The sequence below is a fragment of the Dermacentor andersoni genome, chromosome 1, assembly GCF_023375885.2.
Source record: "Dermacentor andersoni chromosome 1, qqDerAnde1_hic_scaffold, whole genome shotgun sequence".
In the NCBI taxonomy this organism is placed as follows: Eukaryota; Metazoa; Arthropoda; class Arachnida; order Ixodida; family Ixodidae; genus Dermacentor; species Dermacentor andersoni.
In genome coordinates, this window is record NC_092814.1 from 177,337,794 (window position 1) to 177,365,523 (window position 27,730).

A 27,730-nucleotide genomic window follows, 5' to 3' on the forward strand; every position below is an offset into this window, starting at 1 on the left:
AAAACAAGTGTTGCCCTGGTTCTATTCGAAATTACCTGTGTGAATATTTGGTAACTGGAGGGTATATATTTGTGGAATTATTTAACGCTTTCTTTTTTAAGGATTCTAATTTTCAGGGCACTTTTCCAAGTCCCTGATCTAAGTCATGAGTCATTGCATGTAAATGGTTGCAAGCTTTTTGAGTATGCCACCCCTTCCATCAGGTCGACTGTTTATTCCTTCTATCATCTGCCACATTTCCCCTGTTAATATCTTGCGAAGTCCTACTGTCTTCATGCGCACTTTCGAAATTCGACTCTGCAACTGTGTCTAATCGGGGCCGCTAGCCATTCTCGGTAATATACCAGCTTAGTAGAATAATTGTAATTACTAAATGCCTACGTTTTATTACTGTGCGGAGCCGTCAATCTTACGAGACTGCCTATTGTATATTTGTTCATACACAATGCTATCTGCCCACGAAAGCTTAAATATTGCAAGAAAATCCCTAGTGTGAGAAAACAAAAGTGGAAACGTTCGTCCAAACTTCGCAGCAAATGCTGGGACAGTTAGAACAATAAGTAGAGTTGCTACCTGTAATGCAACTTAATATCTTCCGGATAAGAGGTCTTCCCAAAAGGCCAGAACAAATACGCCGCACAACTGAGGCAAGCACGACCATAACTTGATTATGGCGTAAAAGACGCCAAACCGTACGATGAAACGACAGGACAAAAATAGCGTCACTCGCAACTAAGTTTATTCAGAGAATGCAGACACAGGTGTTAGCACGCGCAAGCACATTTGTTTACTGAAATCAGACCAGTTAGCTACGAAAATAACATTTTCGGCAGGACAATAGATATTGAGGACAATAGGCCACAAGTGAAGTCGGCAGCCGAAGCGGCCAGCGTGGGACAAGAACTCAAGTGAACAAACTGGAACTTGAACATGCATTGAGGGAGGTTGGCTTTTTTTTTCTTTTCTTGTTGTCCTGCTTGTTCTTGAGCGCGCACTGAGGGAGGAGTGTTGAGCTGCAGCGAAGTGAAGAAGTCGGCGACAGAATATTCAAAGAAGTCGGCTACGCAGAAGTTCACAGAAGTACATTCCCTTGTATGCGTCATTTTATACAAACATTCCCGTCATAAGCGTTTCGCTTTGCATAACATTTGTATTGCACATTCGCGGAAACTTCCAAGAGAGCTTCGCTTAACACCAATTCCTACGTAAGCGTGGGATGCGCGAAATTCAAAACAAACCAGTAGCTACTGCAATCTAATCGGAATATAATCCAAGGCCTCTTCAGCAATGTGGATTTGCGGTACATTGCATGAATGCTAATCTCATTAGCGGCAGCACCCAGCGTGCGATGCGTTCTGCGAGGTGCTTTTTTGTTATTTTGTCTCTTTTCGTTATTAATTTTTAATCGGCAGTCACGTGTTGTGGCTGGTTTTCTCCTGTTTTCGTCTAAGAGGATCTGCGAGAAGGACGAAGCACAGAGGTGCACGAGTACCGTCTCGTTTGCTCGTTACTGTCTGGTCCGACTCTGCACACCAAATTTAAGACGGCGACGCCCGTTCCTCGCATTTACTCAGATGGCGCGCCTGCTTCCCACAGCAGACCCATGAAAGCTTAGCCCCTTGCCATGATTTCCATGGACGTGTTCTTTTTGTTCAACCTGGGCTTTGCGCCGCTCATTGCTTTGTTCGCCAGCCTCACCTGGGCCTTCTTTCGGCACCGTTCACGGGTGTCGGAAGATAAGAAAAGGGTAAGACTTTCAATTTATTCTGTAGATTGCTTTTCTACTTGCTGTGCGTGTCCCCGTACTTAGCGAGTAGTACAGTTTAGCCTTAACAGTGCGCATGAAATGCGTTTTCGCCTTCATTCACGGGAGTGCTTTCCACGGGCTCTTCGGAAAAGTTGCACCCACCAGAAATTATTTTCAGTGCAATTTGTTTTATCAAATAGCCCAATAGATATATGGGCGTCACAAAAGGCGGTGTCAGTACATCAAGGCTAATTACAGTACTCGTTGAAACAAATCATACAGGCTAATAAAAAGAATACAACGGGAAAGCAGTATAAAGGAAAGCGAAGTGCCGGCACTTCGCACATCGGTTATAAATTATCATATAAAGGTGGGTGGGAGGACAGGAAGAGGTCAGTGAGTAGGCAGCGGTGATATAGTTATGACATCGTTAACGACTACTGTGACTAAAAGCGCAAAGGTTAGAGAAAGACGCCACTCTTTTTTTTTATTCGTTTTGGTTGCTACGAAGCATCACTTGGGGTTTAAACTAAGTGTAAGCATGAAGGCCAGTTTCATACAGTTGCAACAAAAAAATACTCGACTCATGACGAGGTTCTTTGCCGTGGTATTGCACCACTATTTTTCCTCGTGCATGACCTCGTACATATCAATGCTATCAGTGCGTAAATTTATTGGTATTAGCGGTCACTTTAGGTGCTCATCGCCTGGCCTTTTCACCGCACCGAAGAGAAGAGACATTTGCTTTGGCTTTCACCGAGTGAAGGCCTCTCCATGAACCCTTTTCAGTATTTTATTTTTTTTGCATGGCGGACGTACAAAAGAAATCTTTCCGATTGGTCAGTACAATAAGGCTCATCTGCCTGACCGAAAAAAAAAAGAAGAAAGATGTGTTCCCATTTCATATAAGGTGCAGATCAAGCCCGACTTAGCCGGCTGCAAACATTGGTTATGTGTGCCTGTAATGAAGTGATGAACCTAGCGTTATAACGCGCTATTTCTACTCGTGAACTTCTGCAACTGTTGTTGTGACCTTCTAATTTGTTGGTGCTGCTATTTCAGCTCTACTGATAAAAAATGTAGTGTAGCTTGTTTTTTATGCGTTGTCAAGCTTAATGTGATGTCTCTTAACCTTCTTTCTTATCTTTTCTAGTTGCTTATTAGCAGCATTTCATAGTTGACGAAACCCTTGCCTGACATTAGAACCACCGTACCGTCAGCATACATTGTTGCCTCTCCCTTATCAAGCCTTTGGGGAAGGTCGTTAATGTACACCGCAAACAGTATCTGTCCCAACGCTGACCTCTGCGGTACACCATATGAAATAGTTAAGAAGTTAGACGAAATGTTTTCCGTGTATATGCTCTGGCACCTTTCCTCTAGATTGCTCTAAGAGAAATTTAGAATGTCACTACAAAATCCATAGACTTCTAACTTCCTTGGCAACGACGTGATGATCGACGGTGTCGAACGGTTTTGTTTACGTCCAGGACAATTCCTCTTACAATTTTTTTGGTATTCGACAAAGCTTTACTGTCGTTTATCACATCAGTAACTGCCGTTCTAGTTGATTTATTTCGACAAAATCAGTGCTGCAGTGGAGGTAAATCATTAAATTTTTAGAAACTTAGTAATTCGCTGGGATATAAGCTGTTCGAACGCTGTGTTAACGGTTGATAGTATCGAAATGGGTCTGTATTTTCCTAACAAGAGATTACCGTTCTTAAAAATCGGAGATACCATAGCTCTTTTCAGCAGATTAGTATATGTACCAGCGTAAAAAGCGCAATAAAAAAATTGCGCCACATAGGGGCACAGTTAATCTTCATTAGATTTCATTATACTCATTGATATCCTGTCACACCCTGTGGCTTTACAAGTTGGTATTGAAATACTTAGGGCGATTACTTCTTCAGCGGTAAGTTAGAGGCAAAGGAGGGAAAAACAGATTGAAATTGTTTGCTTATTGTAGCTTTGAGTCAGCGTATAAATTAATATCAGGCAGCCTCCCTAATGCAAAAACCAGCGTCTTTCGTTGCCTTCCACTGTGAAAACAGCGCGTATTTGACACTGGATCGCACTGGAGACGCTGGCGCTCTCTGGGACTCACTGGGACACCAGTGAGAGCGCTGGGACAGTGAGAACGCGGTGCACTGGTTTGTGTTCTACAGGCGCTGGTTCTCGCTGGAGTTCGCTGGTTCACACTGAAAATTGCACTGGTTGGGCTTGTGCCGCGCTGGTTCCAGTACGCAAGGACGAGCGCTGCTGAATATTAAATGCTTTATACAGTTTCATCGCTTGATACTAGTCTCTTGTCTTTTGGGGTCATAAAACCCTATTTCGTGTCGCAGCTTGGAATAAAGGTGCGTGAGCTGCCCTCTTTATGCATGCACATTTGACACTGAAGATCATTCTCGTTTTTTTGCATTTTCCCTTTTGACTAGGCGGATAGGTAAATTCTTGAACCAAACCACGCATACGCAGAGGGTGCCGCGTTTTTTAGTAGTTTGCACGTTACATCACTGGGAGTTGTGGCCGTTGTCGCAGTGTTGTGGAGTGGACATGGAATCCAGAAGTCGTTCAGACGCGCTCGAACGTACCCCGAGTTCGAAGAATACCGCTGGTTGATATTATCGTACCGATAACAAAGCTCAGGCGATTCATGCGCTTCCACTTTCCCTATTGTACTAACAAAAGGTTCTGAGGCTCAAATACACATTTTAGCTTTCGCCAGCTACCTGCGCCAAGATCAGTCCCCACCGAAGCTTAGGTCTAGCGTATCCGCCGAGTCCGTCTGCACGCTATCGGCGCGTCTGGGCTCAGGAATCAACAAGTCTCACAAGGATAAATCGCTCTATATTGTAGCTTTCCCAACGGTGTTCTTTAATAAACCATTTTGTGTGTGTCTACAGTGCCAGCACAAGAAGCGATGAGCGCCGATGTGACGCGTCACAAATTAACACAGGTATATGTGCTGTCGCCGAAGCTGCCAGCACTAGCCTGCGCTTCTCTGACGGAGACTTATGACTAGACAGACGTGTCGATTGAAACGCATCACTGAACTAAGAAAACGTAGCATATCCTTTGCGTGAAGAACAAGGAAGGGCTATCGAAATCGGCAGTAACAACTCATACAGCGTCCCGGGTCGGCTGTTCATTTAGCACTTTTTTCGAAGTTAAAATACCAATCGCAAGTGAAAATCGATGTTGTGGCACTTCCAAGCATACTACTGAATACGGACAGCAACTTTTCTTTCTGGTACAGACGTGAGTTTTATTTGCTGGGCGATAGCGCATCTACCATGTCTGTGCGAAATTAAAACTGCTTCTCGGTTTTTGAGATGGCAAATTATCCATGCATGTCTATCTGCTAGCGTGGCGTAGTGGCTCAGCATGTCTGTCGATCATTCGGCTTCTCCTACGCCACGCCTTCTTTCGAGAAGAGACTGCTCAAGTGCGTAGTGTGGTTGCTACCTTTGTTCCCGTACCTGAATGGATTTTGCGTCTGGACGCTTGCGTTTGTTTGTCCGAATTTTGAACTTTCATTGGACTGCGCACCATGTGTGTATTTGTTTCTCATGTATATTCAAATGTAATATAATAATACTAGTTTGACACTACCCATAATTCCATGCAATAAAGAGTAAAAAGCTGGCGTGGCGCAGTGGTAAAGTACCTGGCTAGCGATCTGTAGGTCCGATCATCGAATCCAGGACAAAGCAATTTTTTTGTTGCACTAAAACGCTCTCTGTTGCTTTCTGTATTCAAAAAAAATATATACAGTGGCCAGGCACCGCGTATTTAACGCGCTAGAGCTATTTTTCGCGGCAGTACCCAGCGCCTCCCAGTAGGCGGCGCCTGCCCAGCATCCAGCGCGACACTGTGCACATAATCCGGCGTGGCACTGGGTACTGGCCTGTGCAATAGGGCTGGCCTGCTGAGTAATACCTTTATTAACCGAATGAATTAGTTCCCGCAGCTTTCTTGGGCTCATTTGACTAGCTATGATAGTACGATTTTCTATAATACCCTTTTCTCACTGCGTCGTCTAGAAGCGCTAATTTGCTCCTGAATAGCTTTTATTGATTTCTGTAGCAAACATTATCTTTCCTTTCCTTTTGCTTTCTATGCCTATGTTCCTTGATGCGGGATAGCTCTAAGGCACTTTGCGTCATCCAAGGGTTGATCGGCTGTTTGCAGTGCTCCTTGGCGTGTTCATGGATTAGCGTTATGCTCTTTGTCATTGCATTATTTAAGATTCAATAAAGTATTCGCGCATCGCGGATAAACTTTCTAGAAGTGAAATTCTATCGGTACGTGCAGCTGTTTGACAAAGCGATTTTTATTGTTGACGCACTGATGAAGCAAGTAAAAACGCTATTTGTGAACCCATATGATTCATATAATGTTTGATACGAAAAGTTAGAGGGATCGAGTTTAGGTTTTAGTTAAAGTCTTCACACACGAGTGCCTCCTTATTTCTGGTGTCCAGCTCATCTAACATTCTTTCTAAGGCCTGAAGGAAAAAAAGAGACTTTAGAACTTGGTGAACGGTACACCACGCCGACGGTTATCCCACAATAAAATTCAATAAATAGCGCCTCATATTGCGGTGATATATTTGTGGTTAAACGGGAGATGATTATAATCCCTGGGGTTGTGCTGACAAATAGCGGAGCACTTCAAACCTTTCTTCTCTGAAGTCGTAGAATGCAACCTAAGTTGTCACCTAGGAGGCTCACAGATTACTCAGGCGCAAACTACGTCTTAGTCCGAGCAATTATATCATACTGAAATTTGTGTTAAAGGGAAGCTGAAGAGTCTGTCGAATTCAATAAGACGCTCATATACGGATGCGGGGACCTTATAAACAATGCACGTAAAATTTTGGGCGGGATTTTTCACTTAGAAACGACGTAATCGCCGGTTAAAATTGCGCTGTCGCTCCGCCCCCCGTCGAGCGCCGCGCGCTGCTGCTGACGCTGACGATGCGAGCGGAGACCGGAAACCGCGCCGTGGTGACGTCAGCACTGGTGTTCCGCTCCTTCCCAGTCTTCACGACCATGCCTTACCGCGCCTGTTTTTGCGTGCGCGCCGTCATAATCTACCTCGCTCGAGCCTGCATTCCTTTGTTTGTGTGTATGTAGAGTGGTAGTTGAAGTGGTAAGCCGATCATGCCGGCGTTCTGTGCAGACTAAGGTTGCACGAATACCAGCGGCCACGACGATGTTCCATTACTCCCCGCAAAACAAGAAGCTTGCAGCTAAGTGGGACGTTGCTGTGAATCGAAAGAATTTCAAGCGCTCAAGAACAACAGTGCTGTGCTCTAACTACTTCCGTGATGACGATTACTACCAGAGTTTATCAATAAGGCGTGAATGAGTGAGAGCACGACTTTCTGCTAGCAGGCTTTCTAAACGTAGCGCGAAAAGGTCGGGGCAACGAACGCACTAAGGCGGGACGGGTGCGGGCGGGCGGATGGCAACTTGCCTTGGAAGACCTTATGAGTGCGCGAACTCGTCTAAACATGGATTTTGATTTATTGCTAGCTCCTTCATGTTAGCACGCTGAAAGGAAGGTACATGTTCAACTCCCACCCTGGACGTAGGTTTGGTCGTAAACCGCCGATAATTTTCTAATTGCACGTGTGTTGTGAAACAGCCAACATGCAGCGACCATAATGCAGTGCAAGTGTAAAGCTTTCTTGTGTTTGAAAGCCGGTGCACGCCAGGACGCTGCGCTCCGCCTCGTGCATAGAGAGCAAGAGGCTGTCTCACGTAGCCAACGGAATTCGCCGCCTTTACGGCTCCGGTTACGATTAGCGTGCGCATGGCGTGCTGATGAAGGCCACCACACGTGCTACAGGAGCCGGAAAGCTTTTCCCGCATGTAAACCGTCTGTGTAGATTGGCGACAGCTTTGGGGCAGCGTACAAATGCCGACGATCGCATCCCTCCTTACGTTCCACGAGGAGGCATGCAGGAACATAACAGTACAGTTGTTTGCCCGAAAATGAACTCACTGGATCGCTGAATGCAGCTTTGCAAAAAACATACTCACCAAAGAACATTTCTAACACGAGGAGATGCTAACAGTTCGCTTTCGTTCGCGTCAAAAGTACTGCTTGCTACCATCATCTTTTGCTCCTTGGAGAGGCTGTCTACGTATACATGTAGGGAGTAACGCCGAACTCCTCAGAGAAACGCAAGGTCTCGAAATTTACCATTACGCCTCTCACCAAACCACAGCGCCAAACCACCTTGCACCGTGCTTCATGTGTGGTGGCAGCGGCCTGTCCGGACGAACACCACTGTTGACGTCACGAGCAGCCCGACCAATCACAGGCGGAAACGAGGCGCGCCAGCTGTCCGAGTCTGCTGCTGCAGTTTTCGCCGAAATAGAACCAGTTTGCGCTTCCTTTCGCTCAATTTCGATGCGATATTTGGATTCGGAGGGTTGAAAACCGTTGCGTACAGCTGTTCACTCATTTTTTTTCTAGAAAGCTCTTCAGCTTCCCTTTAACAAATAAATGTCTGGAGACTGTTAATAAGTCTATTAACGCCATGGATGTTGAAGTGTAACAGTGAAAAATTATTTCATTTCGAACACCTGTTCATTTCTTCATTTGTAGTGACTTGCATTTTCTCATGTGTAGTGGCGACAACGCACAAGGAGTAAAACGAATGAATTGTAGTAAACAAGAGTGCCCTGTTTATCTGCTGCTTTCATCTCGTCTGTCGAGCCGTGATACTTATACACAAAGAAGCACCATTTGTGTTCCTTCATGACACAGAGAGTAGGCAGCCACTCGGTGCACATATAAACATAGAATACGTTCAGCTAACTTTAAGATTGCGAGTACACGTTTCAGTGTTTAAAGAAGGATGCACAGTAGGGATCGATAACTACCCTGGTTTCGTTTCCCCTTGGGTAATAAGTTACGACGAAGGCGTACTAATTGTGCTTACAATAACACCTCTCCCTTCCTCGGACGGCATGATGTTGACAGCATGTCTTTCCCAGCACGTAAAGACGCGAGCACATGGACAAAGAAACGCAGAGGACAACGCTGGCCTATCAACCTATAACTTAGTCGACCTATGCGTTTCTTTGTCTTCTGCTCGCGTCTTTACTTGCTGGAACGATCACACTGTCGTCGTGCATCAAATGGCCCAGAAAACTACCCTACAGGATGGTACTTGCTAATAACATAGCATATAGAGTTCCTCACTGGCAGGGATCAGACAAATGTAAACACACCACATCCTTAACTAAAAATTCTGCCTGCGCTTACTAATGCGCATTGCTCAGTATTGAAGTAGCGGCTTCCTAGAACCTCATGCACAAAACCATAGACTAATTCAATAGTCTGTTGCATTCGCGCAGCTGCATACGCTATTTAGTACCTCTCACAAGCTCCTCAAGTCGGAAACAAACATTTTGAGTATAACAACTGTGATGTCCCTAGGAAACTACCCATGCGCCGCCACTTGTTCGATGTTCAATAGGAGCCTATGAATCGTTGCTTAATGACTGGAAACCTTCATATATGTTTAAAGCATTGCATACTTGCACATGCAGTTGATTCCTGCCCGAAGACGGTATCCTCAAGAGGATTTGCCGCCGGTGTATCCCAATGGCTGGTTTCCTATTATAGAGTCTCAAGAACTCAAGGTGAACCAAGTAAAGCGAGTCGACGTACTTGGTAAGTTTTGTGTCGGGGTATCGCTCTTTTACGTGTTCAACAAAGAGAAAAAGGACAAGAGCCTTTGCGCAAATATGTTCGGCGATAAAAAAAAGAAATAAAGCAAGATATCGAGGCATTATTAAGTGTTTTTCCTACTCAATTTTACCGTTCTATTCATTTGGGAGGGGAAACAGCTCTTAAGACTAGTACTAAGAAAGAACAACATATGCGCTGACTAACAACGTTGTCTTTATTGCAACACTACAATAAATATGCAGAACACGTACAACACTCCGCATGCGTCGAGCATATCGTCAAAGATATAAAATCAAAGATAAAATGTCTTCGTGCAGAAGAAGGGTGAATCATTGATTTTAAATAAGTGGTTTTCCCCTCAAGAACGACGAAGTTCGACGCATGCAGGGGGCAGTGCGTGTTCTACATGTTGTCTCGTTGCAATAAAGACAACGTTGTTATTGAGCGCATGTGTACTCGTCCTTTCTTAGCCTTCGTCTGACGCGGTGCTTTCCCTCCCAAGTGGAACCCCAAGCAGCCCGACATCGGTCCCTTATGTATGCTCCACTGAAATATCCATAATTTGGCTAGCATACTGCACGCCTTAAGCGTAAAGCCTTCATTCCTTGGGAAGTGAAAGGTATAAGGGACGTCCTTTGGAAGATAAAAAAAAAAATTTCAGACTTCGCGAATTCCTCCGACTGAGCTCACTTGCTGCGATAGCAGCTGGCTTTCACATCGACACCGCCATTGTCCTAGCTAATGGTTCAACGAACTTGCTGGCTATGGGTGCGTTGCTGCACTGCCTGTTGCGGCAAATGCCCGCAAACGTCGCAAATGCCTTGCTGTCGCTCCTTGAATACATTACTCGACCTTAATATCGTCTCACTGTAGCGGGCTCTTGGATCGCTCATGCACTCTCCATGGAAAATGGAGGTGAGCGTACTGCAGTTCGAGAAGACCAGGACTAAGAGCCACGTAGCCTTCCCGATGCAGCAAGACAGTTTTAATCGGACAAAACGGTGCATGTCCATATCCGGCCCACAGTTGATCGGGCAATCTGGAGCCCATTTCGCGAGAAGCGCTAACATATTTTCCTCTTTCTACAGGATTAGAGCTTGTCGCGTTTCGTACCGAGGACGGCGCTGCACACGTGCTTGACGCCTACTGCCCGCACCTGGGCGCCCACCTGGGAGTGATGGGCCGTGTGGTGGGAGATTGCATCGAGTGCCCCTTCCACGGGTGGAGGTTCGACGCAAACGACGGCGCCTGCACCCACGTTCCTTACTCGGCCAAAGGTGCGCTGTTACCATCTTCTCGTAATAACAGGCTGTGGCGCTAAGATTTCAGCCATGAAGCATGGTACACAAGTGTCCATGCTCAAGCCAGCGCTTTCTTTATTATTATTATTATTATTGCTTTAACAGATCCAAATGAAACCTGAGCAAAACACACTCTATCTGTGTACGCAACAAGAGCTAGACCTTGGTTAACAACCGAGGTGCACATGGCATTGCTCGCTGCATTCGCCAATTTTCGTGCCGAATTTTGTTTTATGCGTAAGATACCAAAACGAAGTGGCTAAAGTACGTCGTCTTGTGCATGTTTTCCCGTAAAGACATTTCATTGAGAGCCAAACGCAGCGCTCAGGTTTCTTGCCACTGGCGTTTATACCTGTAGGTGTTTCACAAAGTACGTTCGAAATCGCCTAAAAATAGGGAAGACGAGATAATTATTTTTTTCTGGGTTAATTTTAGGACAGATGCATTTGAAAATGACTAGGAGGTAACTACACAAGTATTTAGCCTAATTACCTTTTTAACCAGGTGAGTTAGACGATTGACAGTAATGGAAGACTTGAAGTCCGTGATCCGAGCTGTTGATAACCGTTTCCAGAAACGGAAAAAAGTAGACGCTCATAATTTTTACAGCGTATTGACTTCGGGCTAGTTTCAAACATAACCACATAAAAAAAAAATGAAACCGAAATACACATATGAGGTCTCTTGCTTGAAATTCGCCAGATGGTGAGGCGTAACCAGTAACATCACTTATGGGTGTCTACTGTAAAAGAAGGCCAGTTGTGCTCTTTGGCTGTTGAGCTTCGCTTTCATGTGGACAATTCACCATAATTCATTTGGGTAAAAGAAATAATTCAATACGGTGCGCCACGTGGTTATATTTTCGGAAAGGGTTCATTTGGAAAGTCGTCCATTCGGATCAATCGCGCGTTATTTTTTTTTGTTAACATAAATTAAATAGTCGGATTTGCATAATTATTCATCTAATTTGCACCTCTAGTCCGAATTTAATATGCGCCTCTGTGATAAAAGTAACGATGAGGAAATAACTTTATTATCGCATCTTCCGTTCCTTTAAGAACTTTCGAATGCATTTCGTGAAACAACCGGTGTACTACAGCTTTATCGCCTCACCTTTAGCTAAGCTGCTATTCTTCCTACAGTGCCCAACTTCGTGAAAATAAAAACTTGGACCACGGCCGAGCTTCTGGGAAACGTGTTTTTGTGGTACCACGCCGACGGCGAAGAGCCCGGCTGGCAGGTAGAAGACGTTCCCGAGGTGACAAGCGGTCGCTGGAAAGCGTGGAGGCGATACGAGGAAACGCTGAGCTGCCACATCCGGGACCTGTCCGAAAACGAGTCGGACTTCATGCACTTCAGCTACTTCCACGGACCCAACGTGCTACTGCCGCCGGAGGAGTTCGCGAAAAACGCGGGCGACACCGGCTGGGGACGCTTCTTCACGCACCTGTGGACGGCCAAGGGGTACACAAAGGAGCACCGCTTCTGCGTCGACATCGCCGCCAAGATCCGAGTTCTTGGCCGGTGCCCGCGCTTCTTCGACAACGTGACCAAAATGACGCTGCAGGGACCCGCGCTACTCGTGGTGCGCGTCGAGTGTGGCTTCGGCAGCCTGGTTACCGTGGTCGCTGTGACGCCGATGGCTCCGTTCCGGATCCGCGTGGTGCACACGATCCACTACGAGCCCCGCACAAACTTGCTCTTCCGCTGGCTGACAAGCATCATCTACACGAAATCCGTGAGTGCATTTGATCGTTCAAGCCAACGCACGAACATCCATCATTAACTGCAGCGGCGACAGGAAGACAAAGGACAAAAACCAAGCGACCGCACAGTGCTCTGTGTGTTCGCCTCGTTCCTGCCGTTTGTCTTCCCGTCTCGCTGCAGTTGATAGTGAATGGACACCTACTATCCCGGATTTCAGTCTTTATGTCGACGCAAGACGAATAATTAAAGGAACTAACGATAGCCTTCTGGGTTTCCCGACGCAGTTGCAGAACCAGATTTAATTGCTGCTGGGAACACCTGATACCTTGGGTAAAAAAAAGCTGTCTGTGCAAAAATGTAAGAAAATTGTGGGGTCTTACCTGCCAGAACCACGATCTGATAATGAGACACGCCAAAGTGGGAGACTCCAGATTACTTTTCATTACTTCAGGTTCTTTGAAGAGCAATTAAATAAAAAGGAAGCTGGTAAGAAAGATATGGCGCGGAAACAGCAGACCTGTGGCGAGGCCACCTTTAAGTTAATGCACCGTCGCCTCACGGCGTCATAGATTTTGAAGGCGCCTACTCCGATTTAGTGAAGTTTTTATCGAGAGATAACTGCATTGTCTTCTAAAAGAACCTGGAAAGTTACAACAATGTTTGTAGGGAAAAATAGCCTAAATGCGCTGACACACTTTGAAATCCGTGTCGTCACATTGAAGAGCGAGCGCTGGAGCTTCGGGGTGAAAAAAAAGTGAACATTGGTCTTCGTTTACTGTTTCAGTAATCAACCTGTTGCCTCGAAATGAATGAAAATACAGTTTTTGAAATATAATTGACCAGTCTAAACTCATTTGGCGTTTTTCTTTAAAAATATGCGCCCAATGCACGGCACACGAGTTATTCTTTTGCATTCCACCGCCATCGGAATGCGGCCGCCGCGGCCGAGATCGAACCTCCGACCTCGTGAACAGCAGTGTAGCGCCATATACGGGGTGTCCCAACAATCATGCACTAAGATTTAAAAATATGCAAATGCCATGTAGCTCGACAGAATCAAGGTAATTTTGTTTGCCGTCGCTTGAAGATACTCAGATTATTTTTTGCATTCCGCCTAGTTACATAATTAGTCTTAATTATTTAACAAACTTCTCGAATATTATAATTAGATTACAAGTGTCAACGAGAAAACTGTAGAGCAACATGATAAACTTCCAATACAGCTTTCTGTAGCTCAATACGTGCTACACAAGAGTTTTTTTCTCTGTGCGAAAGAAGCCCGCAAATACACGCAAAATTGCTGCGCGATTGGCCGCTCGAGGCACTTTGCGTGTATTCGCGAGCTACTTTCAAGCTACTTTCAAGCAATGACGGAACGTAGCCGGCGGGCAGTGGCAGGCCAAAGAATGCCCTTTATTGCTTGGCGTTACAAGCTTTATAACGAAACAGAAAACGGTCACATGACTGGACATGATAACCAATAGTGCGACACCTGTAATCCCTCTTGCTTTCGTACGCAGGCTTGATAACGTTACATCCCGCGTGCTTGATAACACTACAGTCGGCACAGAGCAATCTCTAAGGCACAAAGACCTATCGATAATAAGCGCTCGTCATTGCAACGGTTTCATTATTTCAGCCGATTTGGTGCCACATACGAACTTGGACGAAACGCGTGGCGGGTAACAATAAGTCCTTGCGCGCTAAGAACGATACTTTACTATACACGCCCACTGTGAATCGAATTCACATTCTTGTGGCAACGTAAAAGTGGAAATGAGACACGCGACCCTCTGTGCTATAAAATATCGTTCGCACTTGGTGATTTGCGCAAGGCTTTGCGCCCTATGCACCTTGTCTGAGAGGTAATAGTGTAGAAGACGAGCATGACGTTGAGTGCTTTGCAAAGAAGTTGTTCTTCACAATATCATCTGTGAGAATCTACCATCTCATCGTATCCTCGGTGCCATCATCTATGTTTGGCGTTGAATAATCATTGGTGTCATTCAAGGCAACTTCAGGTTTGATTGTAAAGTTCGAGCTGCCGTATTTTACCGTGAAATTTCTGTATCCCGAATCTGCCGTCAACTGGAATCTATAGAGCCTCAACGTTTTCTATTTTGTGGACGGTTTTCGAGAGAAATTTAATTACAGATATATTTTCGCAAATTTGGTTTTCCGCAAGTTCGTCAGTTATTCTCTCCCTTGGGGTGACCTCGCAGGGCTCCAGCCATAAAGGCGCTTTATAATTTTATCTGAGACACAAAACGACTACCATGTTAAATTACTGGGAGTATCCGTTGCTTCCCTTTTAAAGAATAATACTTTCAAAATTCTTTAAACGCCTTAGGATGAATCAGTGACTGCAATTCGTTTCTCCTTCGCTAGAAATTACCCACACCCTTACTTATATAATGAATACCACCTGCTTCGTGGCCAGTCGCCCATATAAAGGTAAGCGTCCTGAGAACTTGCGAAATACAACTTTTGCAATAAATAAGTTCAGCGGCGGAGAAATCACTCTAGTCTGCTTAATTGTCGTCAGTTCTTCCTTTAGTTTTTGTTTATGTGCATCGACAAATTGTGTCATAAAGGGAATATAACATTGATGATTGATGTCAAGTTTAGCGTGCGCAGACAGCGGCCATTGAAAAAATTAAATTATGGGATTTTACGTGCCAAAACAACTTTCTGATTATGAGGCACGCCGTAGTGGAGGATTCCGGAAATTTCGACCACCTGGGGTTCTTTAACGTGCACCTAAATCTAAGTACACGGGTGTTTTCGCATTTCGCCCCCATCTAAATGCGGCCGCCGCGGCCGGGATTCGATCCCGCGACCTTGTGCTCAGCAGCCTAACACCATAGCCACTGAGCAACCATGGCGGGTAGCGGCCATTGAATCGACGCTGGTATTTATAAAGCATCAATGGCATATCGCAGATCGAGCAACGGTTATCGCAACAATTCTAGAACAGATTACAAGCATCGTAACAAGCATACCATAGGCCCATGTTCCCCGGTAGTCGAGATGCAAGAATAACAGGAACCAATGAGCACTTCTTACCAGAGAGCAGAACCATACAGCATACTAATTAACGAGAAAAAGGGAAAACGAGGGGCCCTTTTTTTTTTTGTTTTTTTTGTAGTGACGCCCGTATGAAGCCAACAGTTACTGAAGCTAAGGAAAACCTAGGGGAAATCATTTATTGTTTTTAATTGAAGTGTAGATAGAAGGAAAAGGGAAATTAAAGTGGACGAAAAACCAACTTGCTTCGGGTGGAAGCCACATCCTCCGCATTACGCGTGCATTGCGCTACCACTGGCGCTACAGCTACGGCGGCGGATGTTCCTTCTCCGCATTCTTCGGTGTTTATGTATGCGTGCGAGATGTAACCAGGGGAGCATTAACCAGCGCCACTCATGGTCACGGCGGCTCAAGGGGAACATTCTTTTGACCGCTAGATCGCGTGACGTAACCCGTGAGCTTTGGCAGCAGGCGGCTCCTCCTAAAGTTACACTGAATGAAGCTGTACTGAATGATGCACAATGAAAGGAGCAATAATTAACAATCGTGGAGTTTACCAGATACTTCAAATGTAAGGGTTGGTGTTTTATGTTCCATGCGTTAAGAGACGGCTGAAGACTACATACCCATGGAACTAGTTTTGTGTACCAAAAGATGCGCCGCACATCACCGGCATATCCAAAGTCACTCATTTCATCACCCTTATACTTTGGCGCATTTTTATTACGTGGGAAGATGAAGAAGTACCCAGAGCTCGCTGGTGCTCTGGGCCTTTCGCTGTTATGCAGTTCGTTACGTTTTTGCTATTTTCGTGAGAGTCACTTCATGAAAGATGAGCAAGATGATGTTCCGACGACCACCTGAACAAGGTCACTCGTCTGCTCCATCGCTCACTTTTGGACGACGTGCCTTTGGAAGCTCGGACCAGCTCTATTCTTGGGATAGATCAACGTCCGAAGCCATGGACTCTGACAGTGAGTACACCGTAGTCATGGGCCGCCGTATGAAGAAGATGCGCCGTATGTTGACTGAGACGACTTCATCGAATCAGAGTGAGCAGGAATCGTTCATGGTTTCTTACGTGCCGCTCTCGACGTCACACAGCATTAACTTCCTCAACAGGCAGTTTCTAACCGAATATTTTGAAAGTATGGCCCCTTGGCAAATCAACGAAATCAGGATCAACGCTCGCAAAAACATCCTGACAATAGATTTGAAAAATTCCGCAATACTGGAGAAGCTAGAGACCATTCCACAGTTAAGCGCAATTCCTGTCCGCTCCTTTATTACTTACTAGGAGACAACGACTAGTGTGATTTCCGACATGGAGCTTGACATCAAGCATGCGGACCTCAAGAATCTTTTGAGGTCCGCATTCACCGCTTGGGGAACTCCCGATGTATCCAGTTAATATTTGCTTCTTTGACATTACCAGGGTCTGTCAAAGCGGGCTACGTGATACACCGTGTACAACCATTCGTTCCGAGGCCTGTTCAGTGTCGGAAATGTCTAAAGAGAGGACACGTGAGCGCTGTTTGTAGAAGTAAAGCCACCTGCTCGCGTTGCGGCGGCGAGCATAATACCACCCGACTGCGTCTTCATTTAAATGTTCCAACTGTACTGGCTATCACGAAGCCGCTTCGAAGGAATGCCCAAAGATGAAACAGGAAGTTCGTATTCTTAAAAAAAGGGCAAGAGACCGATCTTCACGTAAAGAGGCAGCTCAATCTGTGCGCCAAAGTGACCAAAGCTCGCGAAAGAAGCCCCACAAAGCCATTTCAGAAGAACTACATAGCGGGGCACGGGTGCCGCGACCAGCTGTGCCTGTGCGTGCATCGATGACGGTAACGGCGCCTACTGCTAATTCAAGATCAATGACAGCACACGGCAAACATTCGCCTCCACCGACTGATACATACACGGAATGGCCTTTGCTGCCCTCTAGGCACATGGCCATGCCAGCGGGGCCTAGTGGTCCTCTGCGCCATGAAGACAAGAATGATAGGGCCAATGAAACCAGTGGCACTACTGGCAAGCAAGGAGATGGACATAATGAGAAGGAGAGCGTACAGGACATGCTGTAGCACCTTGTGGAGTCAATGCGCGTGATTCTCAGTTGTCTCGAGAATCCGGCCGCTAAATGTGCCCTGCAGGTGCTCGCCGTGATGGAGCCGCTTATCGCAGCTCTTTGCTATAACAATGCCAAACATGCTATAAGCATGAGCCCCAAACATGCCATAAAGCTTTTGTTTGGCACTTGTGCTGCTCACGCAGGGGAGGCCCACAGGCCAGCTTCGTCCTAGCGCCTTTAAGTTCACTTGAATTGGTGACTACTGATAGATAGGGAACCTGATAGTGGCTTCATGAATTAGCTTTCTGAATGTTTATTATCAGAATGTTGAACTCGCTTTCACCGTTGCGCATCCCTCTTTATATGTCATCATCATCCCTCATCACACCTTTATGTCCCTGTTCCCCCGCCCCCTGTGCAGAGTAGCAGGCTAGAGAGCATTAGCTGTGGCCGACCTCTTTGCCTTCATTCAAATAAATTATCTCTCTCTCTAGGTACGTGATGTCGATTGCCATGACACGCGCAGAACATTTCGTTGTTCTTTTGAGATATAGTGATATGTATAGCACCAGTAGTTTAACAGTTCTTGCCATCTGATCTTTTCTGCCTTGCAGTTCGAAAGGGATCTGCTCGTGTGGAATCACAAGAAGATGCTGTTGAAGCCACCCTTCCAGAAAGGAGACAAGACTATTGTCGAATTTCGTAGGTGGTACAACCAGTTCTACAGCCAAAGTAGCCCCACGTGGCAGGATATTCGGTCTCGCACGCTGGAATGGTGAACGTCATCTTTTGAGGTGTTATATAAATACATCGTGCTTCTATCAGTTATTCAGTTTCGTTATCCGCGTCCGGTCTTTTCCTACATTTACACTGTTTTGCTACAATGAGCTACTATGCACAAGCTATGTCGCACGTGTGTTTCCTAGATTTCAATGCCATCATTAGGCCTTGCTATAATTTTAGGGCGCAACTTTTAGGCGCCTGTTTCTGCGGCGAGCGTCGTCGGCAGTGGCGGCGGCGTAACCGAGCGAACGAGCACAGCGAAAGATGAAAGCGAACGCAGAGCGCAGCTCGGGATAAAAGGCGCAAGGAGCAAAGCGGAGAGGAGGGTGCAGTGGAACCGTGAAGCGGATAGCGGCGGAGGATGATATGGCGAAAGCGTGAGAAGAAAAGTGTAGTGCGGCGACGATGGCTGCGAAATGGTGCCAGAGTAGCGCGCGTCATCGGGAATGTATATCGGCGACGGCTGCTGTGAAATGCGCCCACGCGTCACCCACGCGCTGGCTCTCGCGACCTGCAGATAAGCGAGGCAGCCACGCCGCACCTCGCGCCATTGCAACGTGCCGCACGAAACATATTGTCCACGCCAGCCCATATACCGCGAAAGGAAAACACGTATGGTGCTACGCTTAAATTTCGCATTAGGAAGTAGAGCAATCCACGGGGATTTTTTTATTGTAAGAAACGCGGAAAGAAGGAGGAGAAGGGTTCAGACAGATGATTAAATATCGGGACGGCACGTCTTCAGACATGTTTTTTTCGGTTGCAAGCAAACAAGCCAGAAAACTCATTATTCGCGGAGACTCCAATGCGCCCCCCCCCCCCCCCCCCCAGCCTAGAGGTACTAAACCTAAACTCCGAAAAGCCGCCGGTTATCCCACGTCATGATTTTTCATCAATTTATGCTGCTGATAGAACCTGATACACATACGAGAATAGGTAGCAACATAAGCAGGGATACCTGCCCCGACCTAACAATGATGAAAGGGTTAACTCAATGCTTCTGGAAAGCCCAATGGAACACCTGGGCAGAGACCACAGCACCTAAACCACTGAAGTCGTAGGGGCGGCGACACGCATCCCAGAACGTGTAATCAAAATAAAATACTCGGATGCTTTCCACCACAAAATATATAAGTCTGAACAACATGACACGCCCTCCCTGCTCGAGTGGTGACAAGAGCTAGAAGCAGATTTTAAAGCTGCCACCAAGCAACTGAATGCAACAACGGAGAAAGCGGATGTGGACAGACATCTGCTCCACCTTTGGGAGGCGCTGAGAGACCTGACCAAACGATGGAAGAGGCCGTCGCAGAACCGCAGGAGGAAAAAAATCGCACGGATCGTAGCAGAAATGGAATACGTCACCGTCATAAATAAGAACAATTGGTACAACCTCTGCGACCTCCTTAAGTGCAGTCTTAGCACACCTTAAACGTGCTCCCTCGCAAGAGCACTGTCTAGCCAAACGCACACAAAAACGTAGACAACACCATCCGCACTATCCTCCCCAAAGAACAAATGGGTGATGACGCTTTGGCACATGTGGACATTACAATTATCTGGTGTTGTCAACCAGTTATGTATCGCTACATCGCAAGAAGGCATACAGGTCCCTTTACTAACATAACCATTTCACGAGCGGGTAGGCGCGGAACCTGTCTGCCAAGAAGTTGCCGTCAAAGCGTGTCGTCGTGCTTACCCAGGTGAGTTGAACGCATTTTTTTTCGCATTTAACAGCCGTGACAAAACAACGATAACTACATAAAGACATACCAGTCTAAATGAAATTAAACGTTTAAAGCTTCAACAATTTTTAATTTTGTCAAAGTTGACCACGCCGTGATCTCGCCGAGTGGGGAAGTAGAACACCAAATTTTACACCTGAGTCAGAAATAAGTCAACACTAAGTGAAAGTAAGAAAAATCAATCCTGCTTCTAAAGTGATGTGATGTTAGCCGAAAGAAAAGTGGAACTACTGGATGCAGTGTTTACAGAAAGCGTCTCTAGTGTGTCGACTGCACCGAACTGTCGAATTCTCATTTATTGCTGCTTTTTTTCTTAAATCACTTGCAATTAGCTGCAACAATAGCATGACAGCTGCTAGCAAAAGTTGTGCAGAATAATTGCCTGCTTTGCGTATGCCAACAACCAGGCAAACAGCAAATCAGGTGCTCAATCGCCACCTGAATTTTTTAGCAGCTGATTTTAAATTACCCTTACCACGAGAGTGAATGACAGTGAAGCATAGGGAAAAGAAAAATGCGCTCGTGGGTTCACTAACGAATTGAGGCAGGCTGTCACCAATCTGCTGTTCATACTTTTTCTGCACGTGAACCATTCGCAGCGTCTGCGGGAGGCACCCTTCAAGGACTGGCTCTTGGTAGATATGGATGGTAGTATCATTACTGCACACTGCCGTTGCGTAGCTGGAGCAAGAGAGGCTTGCTCTCACGTGGGTGCGACTCTCTTTGCTATAGTGACAGCAGTGTGAATCAGGGACTCCGCAGTTATTATTTATTTATTTGACAATACTGCCAGCTGATTTTTGGCAGCCAAAGCAGGGGTGGTACATACAAAAAGAAACGGGACACTTTACTAGCAAAGATATTGTTGGAATAAAATTCGAACGTAGCAGGATCATACGCACTGGAACACAGAATATATATACTTTTACGCTACTGCGCAGAACAATAGCTCCTATTACTAAGGTCACGAGTTGAATAAGAATGTCGGCACTAAAGGTATCACATGCCTCGCTCAAAAATGACAAAGAACTGATATGAAAGAGTCACCAGAGTGCTTGTTTGTTAGCCCTTGTGGAAGCCTGTTCCACTCCCTTATCGTTTTGGGAAAAAAAATGAAAATTATAAGCGATCGTTCTAGCCTGGGGTACAATAAGGGTAAGTTCGTGTTTTCCACGGACACTTCTAGACGTCCTAAACAGCAAATACTTGTCAAATTCATTTTAGTTTGGCCGTTGACTATCGTATAAAGCATCTTGAGACGGCGTAACTTACGGCATTCCTCCAGTATTGAGAGACCAGAACTTGAACGGAGATCAGATAGTGACACTTGTATTCCATTGGCATTAAAAATAAACATCTTGTAATACTGGGGTTAATGCCCTAAGGCACACGGACGACAGAAGTAGAAAAGGACAGGACGCGCGCAGTATTACAAGATGAACTTCCACCAACTAGCCCAACTTGCCGCTCTACTGCTCTACTACTAACAAAAATAAACCTGAGTGCTCTTTTTTGCACTTCTTCTAGATTATTCGTATCAGCTTTTGTTTGTGGATCCCAAACGACGTCACCATAATCAAGTAGAGGACGCACCAGTAATGTATACCCACGAGTTTTGTCTCACTCGTACACTGTTTCAGACGTTGGCTAAGCAACCAGAGCCTTATTGAGGTTGACGAAACTATGTTTTTTAATGTACGCACTCCATGGTAAATCGTGAGATATTTCTATACTCAGATATTTAGACGTGTCGTAAGGCAAAATGCCACCGTTATTAATTTTTAAATGCATGCGATAGCCCAATTCTTTCTTCTTGTTACACTCATTTTGGAGCACTTAGGGATATTTAGGCTCATCATCCAGTGTTTCAAACATCACTTACAGCGCAAACAGAGACAAGGGACCAAAGAACGACGGTCCTTTGGTCCCTTGTCCCTGTATGCGCTGTAAGTAATGTTTGAAACAATGATATAGCAACTAGCCTGTACCCAAACCTGGCTTCATCATCAAGGTCTGGCACCACTTAGAAATTGACGTGAAAGCATTGTTTAAGAGTAATTGGTCATGTTTAGATTGAATTACATGATAAACGACGCAGTCATACGCAAAAAATTGACATTGTACAGCAGTGTCAAAAAAGAGACCATTCGGATATATAAGAAAGAATAGGGGTCCAAGGACGGACCTCTGGAGAACACCTGAAACGACTGGAGTCATTGATAATTTAGAGTGACCTATTTGAACATATTGTTGGCGTTTAGTTAGGTAAGAGTCAAACCACGGCAGGATACGCTCATTTCTGAAGAGATGCTATAGTTTTATATCATTATGCGGCACGAGGTCAAAGGCTTTTTCAAAGTCTAGAAAGATTATGTCGATCTGGCAACCATTATCAAGAACTGCAAACAATTCGTTAGTACCGTGAAGTAGCTGGGTCACTGTTGAAAGGCCGTGCCTGAATCCATGCTGACTGGTTAAGAAAAATATTGTTGCCTTCCAAGAACTGCTTAAATGTTTTTAAATGCCTAAACATTTTCTATGTTCTACTATCTTGCTAGCGATGCGCAAGAACGATATCGGGCGATAAGTAGTTACTGTGAGCTTATCCCCCGTTTTATGTATGGGTACAATTTTACCTATTTTCCAATCAGCAGGAATTTCCCCCTTCTGCAAACTTTCGCTAAAAAGAATATGAAGATACTTATCACAGCACTCCGCGTATCTAAACAAAATGTATTTAGAATTTCGTCGGGCCTCAAAGTTTTCATAATGTCTAAATTCAACAGTGCCGAAAAACATATCTTCCTTAGTGTTTAGTAGCTCGGAATGTGCATACCTGGGTGTGTGGCTGAATTTTTGGTCATTACCGCTACTACACAAGAAAAAATGGACGAAAAGTACTCATTCAATTTCGTTGCTGTAGAGGTTGGGTCAGTGAAGTCGTTATCGTGCATTCTCAAGTGATTCCTTCCTCTGTCTCAAGTGAAGCCAAAACTTTCTCGGATCGGTTGAAATAAAATTATGTATTTTGGCGTTAAAGAAAGAGCATCTGGATGACTTTATTTTTGAACGCAAATTAGATCGCAGTACAGCCAAGATGGCGCTCTCTCTGGGTTTTGGACGATAGTCGTTGTACGCGCCACTTTATATTGAATATTTCGCGCGTTGTCCAGGGACTTTGACGTTTGTTTTTGTTTTTCTGTGATGTATTATTGATTTACCCATGCAGTGACACAACGCCCACTTGAAGTGCAGCCACAAAATATTTACACTTGTGAAGTTCCTGTGACACTGTAAAAAGTGATCATAGTCTTGTTCCATGAAGTCTAATATGCTGACATCGTCCCCATTGTTAAAGTAGGGCCTCGGCTTGCTGCGCTCAGCTTTAGGCCACAGATGTCTTTTAAATAGGACACAGGAGGGGTCCGATATACCAGGCACGATGTCAAGAGTGTAACACAGCTGACTGACGTTATCGGATATGAAGACGAGATCAAGAATCGAACTTGATACGCAGTCTGACACGTTGCGGTATGTACTACGTGCTGTAGATCGAAGGCATATGTAATATCTGGCAACAGATCCGCGTACTGGCATGCTGAAGTAGTTTACATCAAATCCCAATCTAAATTAGACAAGCTGAAGTCGCCACTCATTATAGCGCATATATAGAGCTTTTTGTTGTCTTACAGAAAGTCGTGTAATGATTCCAGAATAAAGATGTCAGCATTGGGTGATGTATAGGCAGCTCCGATAAGTGCGTTTTGGTAGGAATGTTTGGCCGCAATCTACACCATTTCAATCTTCTTATTGTGTGGGACCAGAGTATACTAAATGCCCTTCTTCAGCAGAAGTGCCACTCCTTTCCCTCTTTAACAGCGACAGTGACGGATAATTTCACGCGTTACAGGTACAACATCTGCTTCATCTATATATATATACGCTGTCGTGAAGTCTAGTCTCTGTTACCACGGTGATATCAGGATCATAAGCAATGAATGAAACTTCCAGATCGTCGCATTTGTTTTCAATGCTCCTAGCGTTGACATTCATTAGGGACAACGTGCTTCGGTTGTAATAAACTACTGGCTGTGATCTGTGGTTATTTTGATTGCACTGTTGGGTGCAGTCGCCCCAAGAGCCTGGTCATTGCGTAGTAGATTGATTGAACAAGTTCGTTCCACGACTCAATGATAAAGGGTTCCATTGATTTTAACCTTGTCAAAAGCACTTATGACCTTATCCCTATGGGACCTGTTTACTTTGATACTTGCCCAAAGCTTCTTACGAATAGACTGCACCATAAGTGAAAAGTCCTCCGAAATACTGAATCCCAAACCTCGCAATCTACCGCAGTTTTTCAATCTTGCACAGACAATGGACAGTGTATGGCCCCCTGCACACAACCTTACGACGGAGTTCCGGAAACTTAAAGGCATTGATTTAGCCTCATCTAAGGCAACGAAAAAAAGAATGGACATCATTCGCATCAGCTCTCCAGACTCAAGTGAGCCATCGCACCCAATGCCACAAATTCAAGCTTCAAGGCGAGAGGAACTTGAGCTGTGCTATGCTTGGATAGCAGCGGCTGGAGTTATTCCTGCTTTATTTACGTACACGCAAAATACAGTTCAAACTTTCATCCACTGAAAGAGAATGAGCCTTGTTTTCCCTGCACTCTAGGAAGCATAGAAACCAAAGCAGAAGATTTGCCAGCATTGGTAGTTCGCGAGAGAAAGTTTTCCATTCACTTTCTATATCTCAAGAGTTGGTGAATTGTGTACAAAGTAATAGAAAAGAACTGTCGAGAAGTTCGAAGTGGATTGCACACCTAGTTGGCAGAACAACCGCATCTGTGGCTGTGCAACAAGTATGAGCCAGCCGTCAATGAGTTCAGTTAAAAGAATTTGTTAGCCTAAGAGTAACAAATTTCCATCATCAGCTACAGAATGGCGACGGTAGCATGAGAACCCGCTTGGTGGAGAGAAGTAATTAATAAAGGGAAAATGAGACTAATACGTCAAACCCTTTCCTTTGCTTCTGAGTTGATAAATTCAACTTCGCCTGCCATCTGCTAGCCGGCTCGTTAGCTCAGATGGTAGATCGGCTGCCCCGGAATGGCTGTGGTCCCGGGTTCGAGTCCCGGACCAGGACGAATTTCTCTTCAACTGCGAAGCTTTTCTTTCAACGAACCCGTATCGGTTTTCTTTGTAGCACTTGGTTACGTCTGGGTGTATGTCTCATTTTCTGTTTATTCATGTTGCATGAGAAGCTAGAATTTTTCTAGCTACAATGAGGAAGCAATACAAAAGCACAAGGATTTTTTCATAGAAGAACGGGTACTTTCTGTGTGTGTGAAAGAGCCACACCTTGCAGTGATCCCCGATTCATTTGTTAGTTGTGCGTGCTGTGGTTGTTATATTGTTGAACTCAGGTAAGTGTCCATATTCTGCTGCCCATTGTGACCCCCCCCGCCCCATTTTGCGAACAATAAACACTTCTAACCGTTGCTTTGAGCAAATCAGCGGAGTGCTTCACATGAAAAGCACACATGAGTGTTACTTTCATTTCCAAACGAAGATTCTAGTGTGTTGTGTTAAATACTGTGATTGTGTCGTGTGGGCGCCAGCGTTGCTTCACATTAAAAGAGAGGTGAAGGACACACATTTATTAAGGGGCACTAAAGTAAAAATTGACTTCTTCTGCATCAGTAAATTACCGTTATATAACACCAAAAACACCACGCTTACAACAACAAGACGTTTGGCAAGCCAGAAAAAGCGCAAGAACGAAATACGGGTGGCGACGCCTACTTATGTTCCCGCACCTGGGGGCTGTGACGCCTGGGATTTTGATGGCATCTTCTAGGGCCTACTAATTATATATATAGCGGTACAGATTGACTACATTGTGTCCTAAAGGAACCAAATATTAAACATGGCAAGTTTCGGGAACCTTTATTCAGCCAACGCGGCCCAAATGCGAAAACATACTTTGGAATCCCTAACGTCACGCTGACATACCGGCGCTGTGGTTTCGGCGCAAAATTCAATACTGATACTTGGACCTTCATTTTCGCATCAAATAATCAAACTATTCTTTTGAAATGTCTGCCTGCAGGGTTTTCAAACAATGCTTCCTTAGTCCAAAGTGATTTATTGTTTCGCTTTAGTGTCCCTTTAATTAAAATATTCAGAGCCGTGACATGTTTTTCACCCATGTTGGTCTCCTAGAGCTGTTTGCGGGGTTTTTCACGAACAATGATGACTCCTCCACAGCGGGAAGTGGTGGTTGAGCAGCCACATTCTGCTACTTCAGGGGCCCAGAAAGAGGAAAGATGTGTGCTTGCGATGGCAAAAATTGTCCTTACAAGTGGTTTCATTGCACTCGCAAAGGAATTAAGCGGGCACCGAGGAAAAAGATGTGACTTTCTGTGAACTGTCCTTAGTAGTGTTTTGCCATGTGCTTAGTAGTATTTTGCCATGTGCCTACAAGCAGCAACACTTAAAAGGGCCTCTCACCAGCAGCAATCGCAAATTTTAGTTATACACTGAAGTTGCAGAACGCTATCTACTAAATCGAACGCTGAAATATTTTACTACAACTTTTCAAATTCGTTCATTATTAGAAGAGGCAGGATAAACTGAAATGTCATCTTGTAATGTTGCTAGGAAGCAAGCTTTACTGCTGGTGCTGGTTTAAATGCTCCCCCCTTTGTCTTGACTAGCATATACAAGCGTCATTCCTTCCGTACCGTTTCCTATAACGTTGTCAAGGTCCCTTGCCATGTTTACACCACGAGCCCCACCTACTTCTCTCTTCATTTTTCCTGTGTGGCGCACTCCCAAACGGTGGTATTGCCCGTCCTGCATTGGTTTACTTATCGAAGTTGGGTGCCATAATGGGTAGTTTTGCAGGCAGTGTCTTATCTAGAGGCATTTGCGTTGCGACCTCGATTCTTTTGAAAGCAGTGACCGTATGAGAGGATGGGCATGCGGGGTTCAGTTTGAGATTTCAGCTGTGTTCGTGCCGTGCAGCCATCTTCTAATTTGCAGACAGAATTGCTACCCACCTCACTTGTCTCTTTGCAAGCTGTGTTCTTACATTGCGTGAAATCAAACATGCAATAGGCTATGTCAGCAGGGGAGAGCGTAAGGTATGAGGAGCCCTTTTCATGCGTTCGCAGGAATGTTATGTCAGAGTGTTCTGTCAAATGAGGCTAAAAGAGTTATGGGGCTTCATATGCCCGGAACTGCAGAGTGGGTTATGAGGGATGCTGCAGTGGACGTCTCACAACTAACTTTGACCATCTGGGTGTACCATGCACAGAAAGCAGGCTAAATGAGTATTATTGCATTTCGCTTCAATTGAAATGCATCTGCCACAGCCAGGGATAAATGATTAAAAGACATGGTGTTATTCCTGTCATTCTGGACGTACTTTTATTTAGAGGGCATATATTTCCCGCACGCGGGTCTATGAAATAGCGCAGACGTTTAAAGGAAAAAGCTAAGGTATGGCTCTTGATAAGCACTCTTCTATTTCTTTTTGAAATGTGGAATTGACATTTTTGTACGGGAAGTGAAACTTGTTGGGCTGAGGTTTTCATTTCATTTCCATTCTATTG

General features: G+C 45.1%; 1 protein-coding gene across 1 annotated transcript; it reads left to right on the forward strand.

Moving 5' to 3' along the window:
• Positions 1 to 1,624: 1,624 nt before the first annotated feature.
• On the forward strand, positions 1,625 to 18,354 carry LOC126547208 (cholesterol 7-desaturase nvd-like). Its single transcript, XM_055063037.2, has 5 exons — positions 1,625 to 1,747; positions 9,328 to 9,451; positions 10,558 to 10,746; positions 11,913 to 12,508; positions 18,190 to 18,354. The coding sequence occupies exons 1-5, from the start codon at positions 1,625 to 1,627 to the stop codon at positions 18,352 to 18,354; spliced, it is 1,197 nt and encodes a 398-aa protein (XP_054919012.2).
• Positions 18,355 to 27,730: the final 9,376 nt, after the last annotated feature.

Bases quoted from the DNA above. Each gene is read 5' to 3' on its own strand.
- LOC126547208 (XM_055063037.2), top strand. From the start codon at position 1,625: ATGATTTCCATGGACGTGTTCTTTTTGTTCAACCTGGGCTTTGCGCCG. The intron at 10,747-11,912 runs GTGCGCTGTTAC...TTCTTCCTACAG, and splicing joins CGTTCCTTACTCGGCCAAAG to TGCCCAACTTCGTGAAAATA. The intron at 12,509-18,189 runs GTGAGTGCATTT...TCTGCCTTGCAG, and splicing joins GCATCATCTACACGAAATCC to TTCGAAAGGGATCTGCTCGT.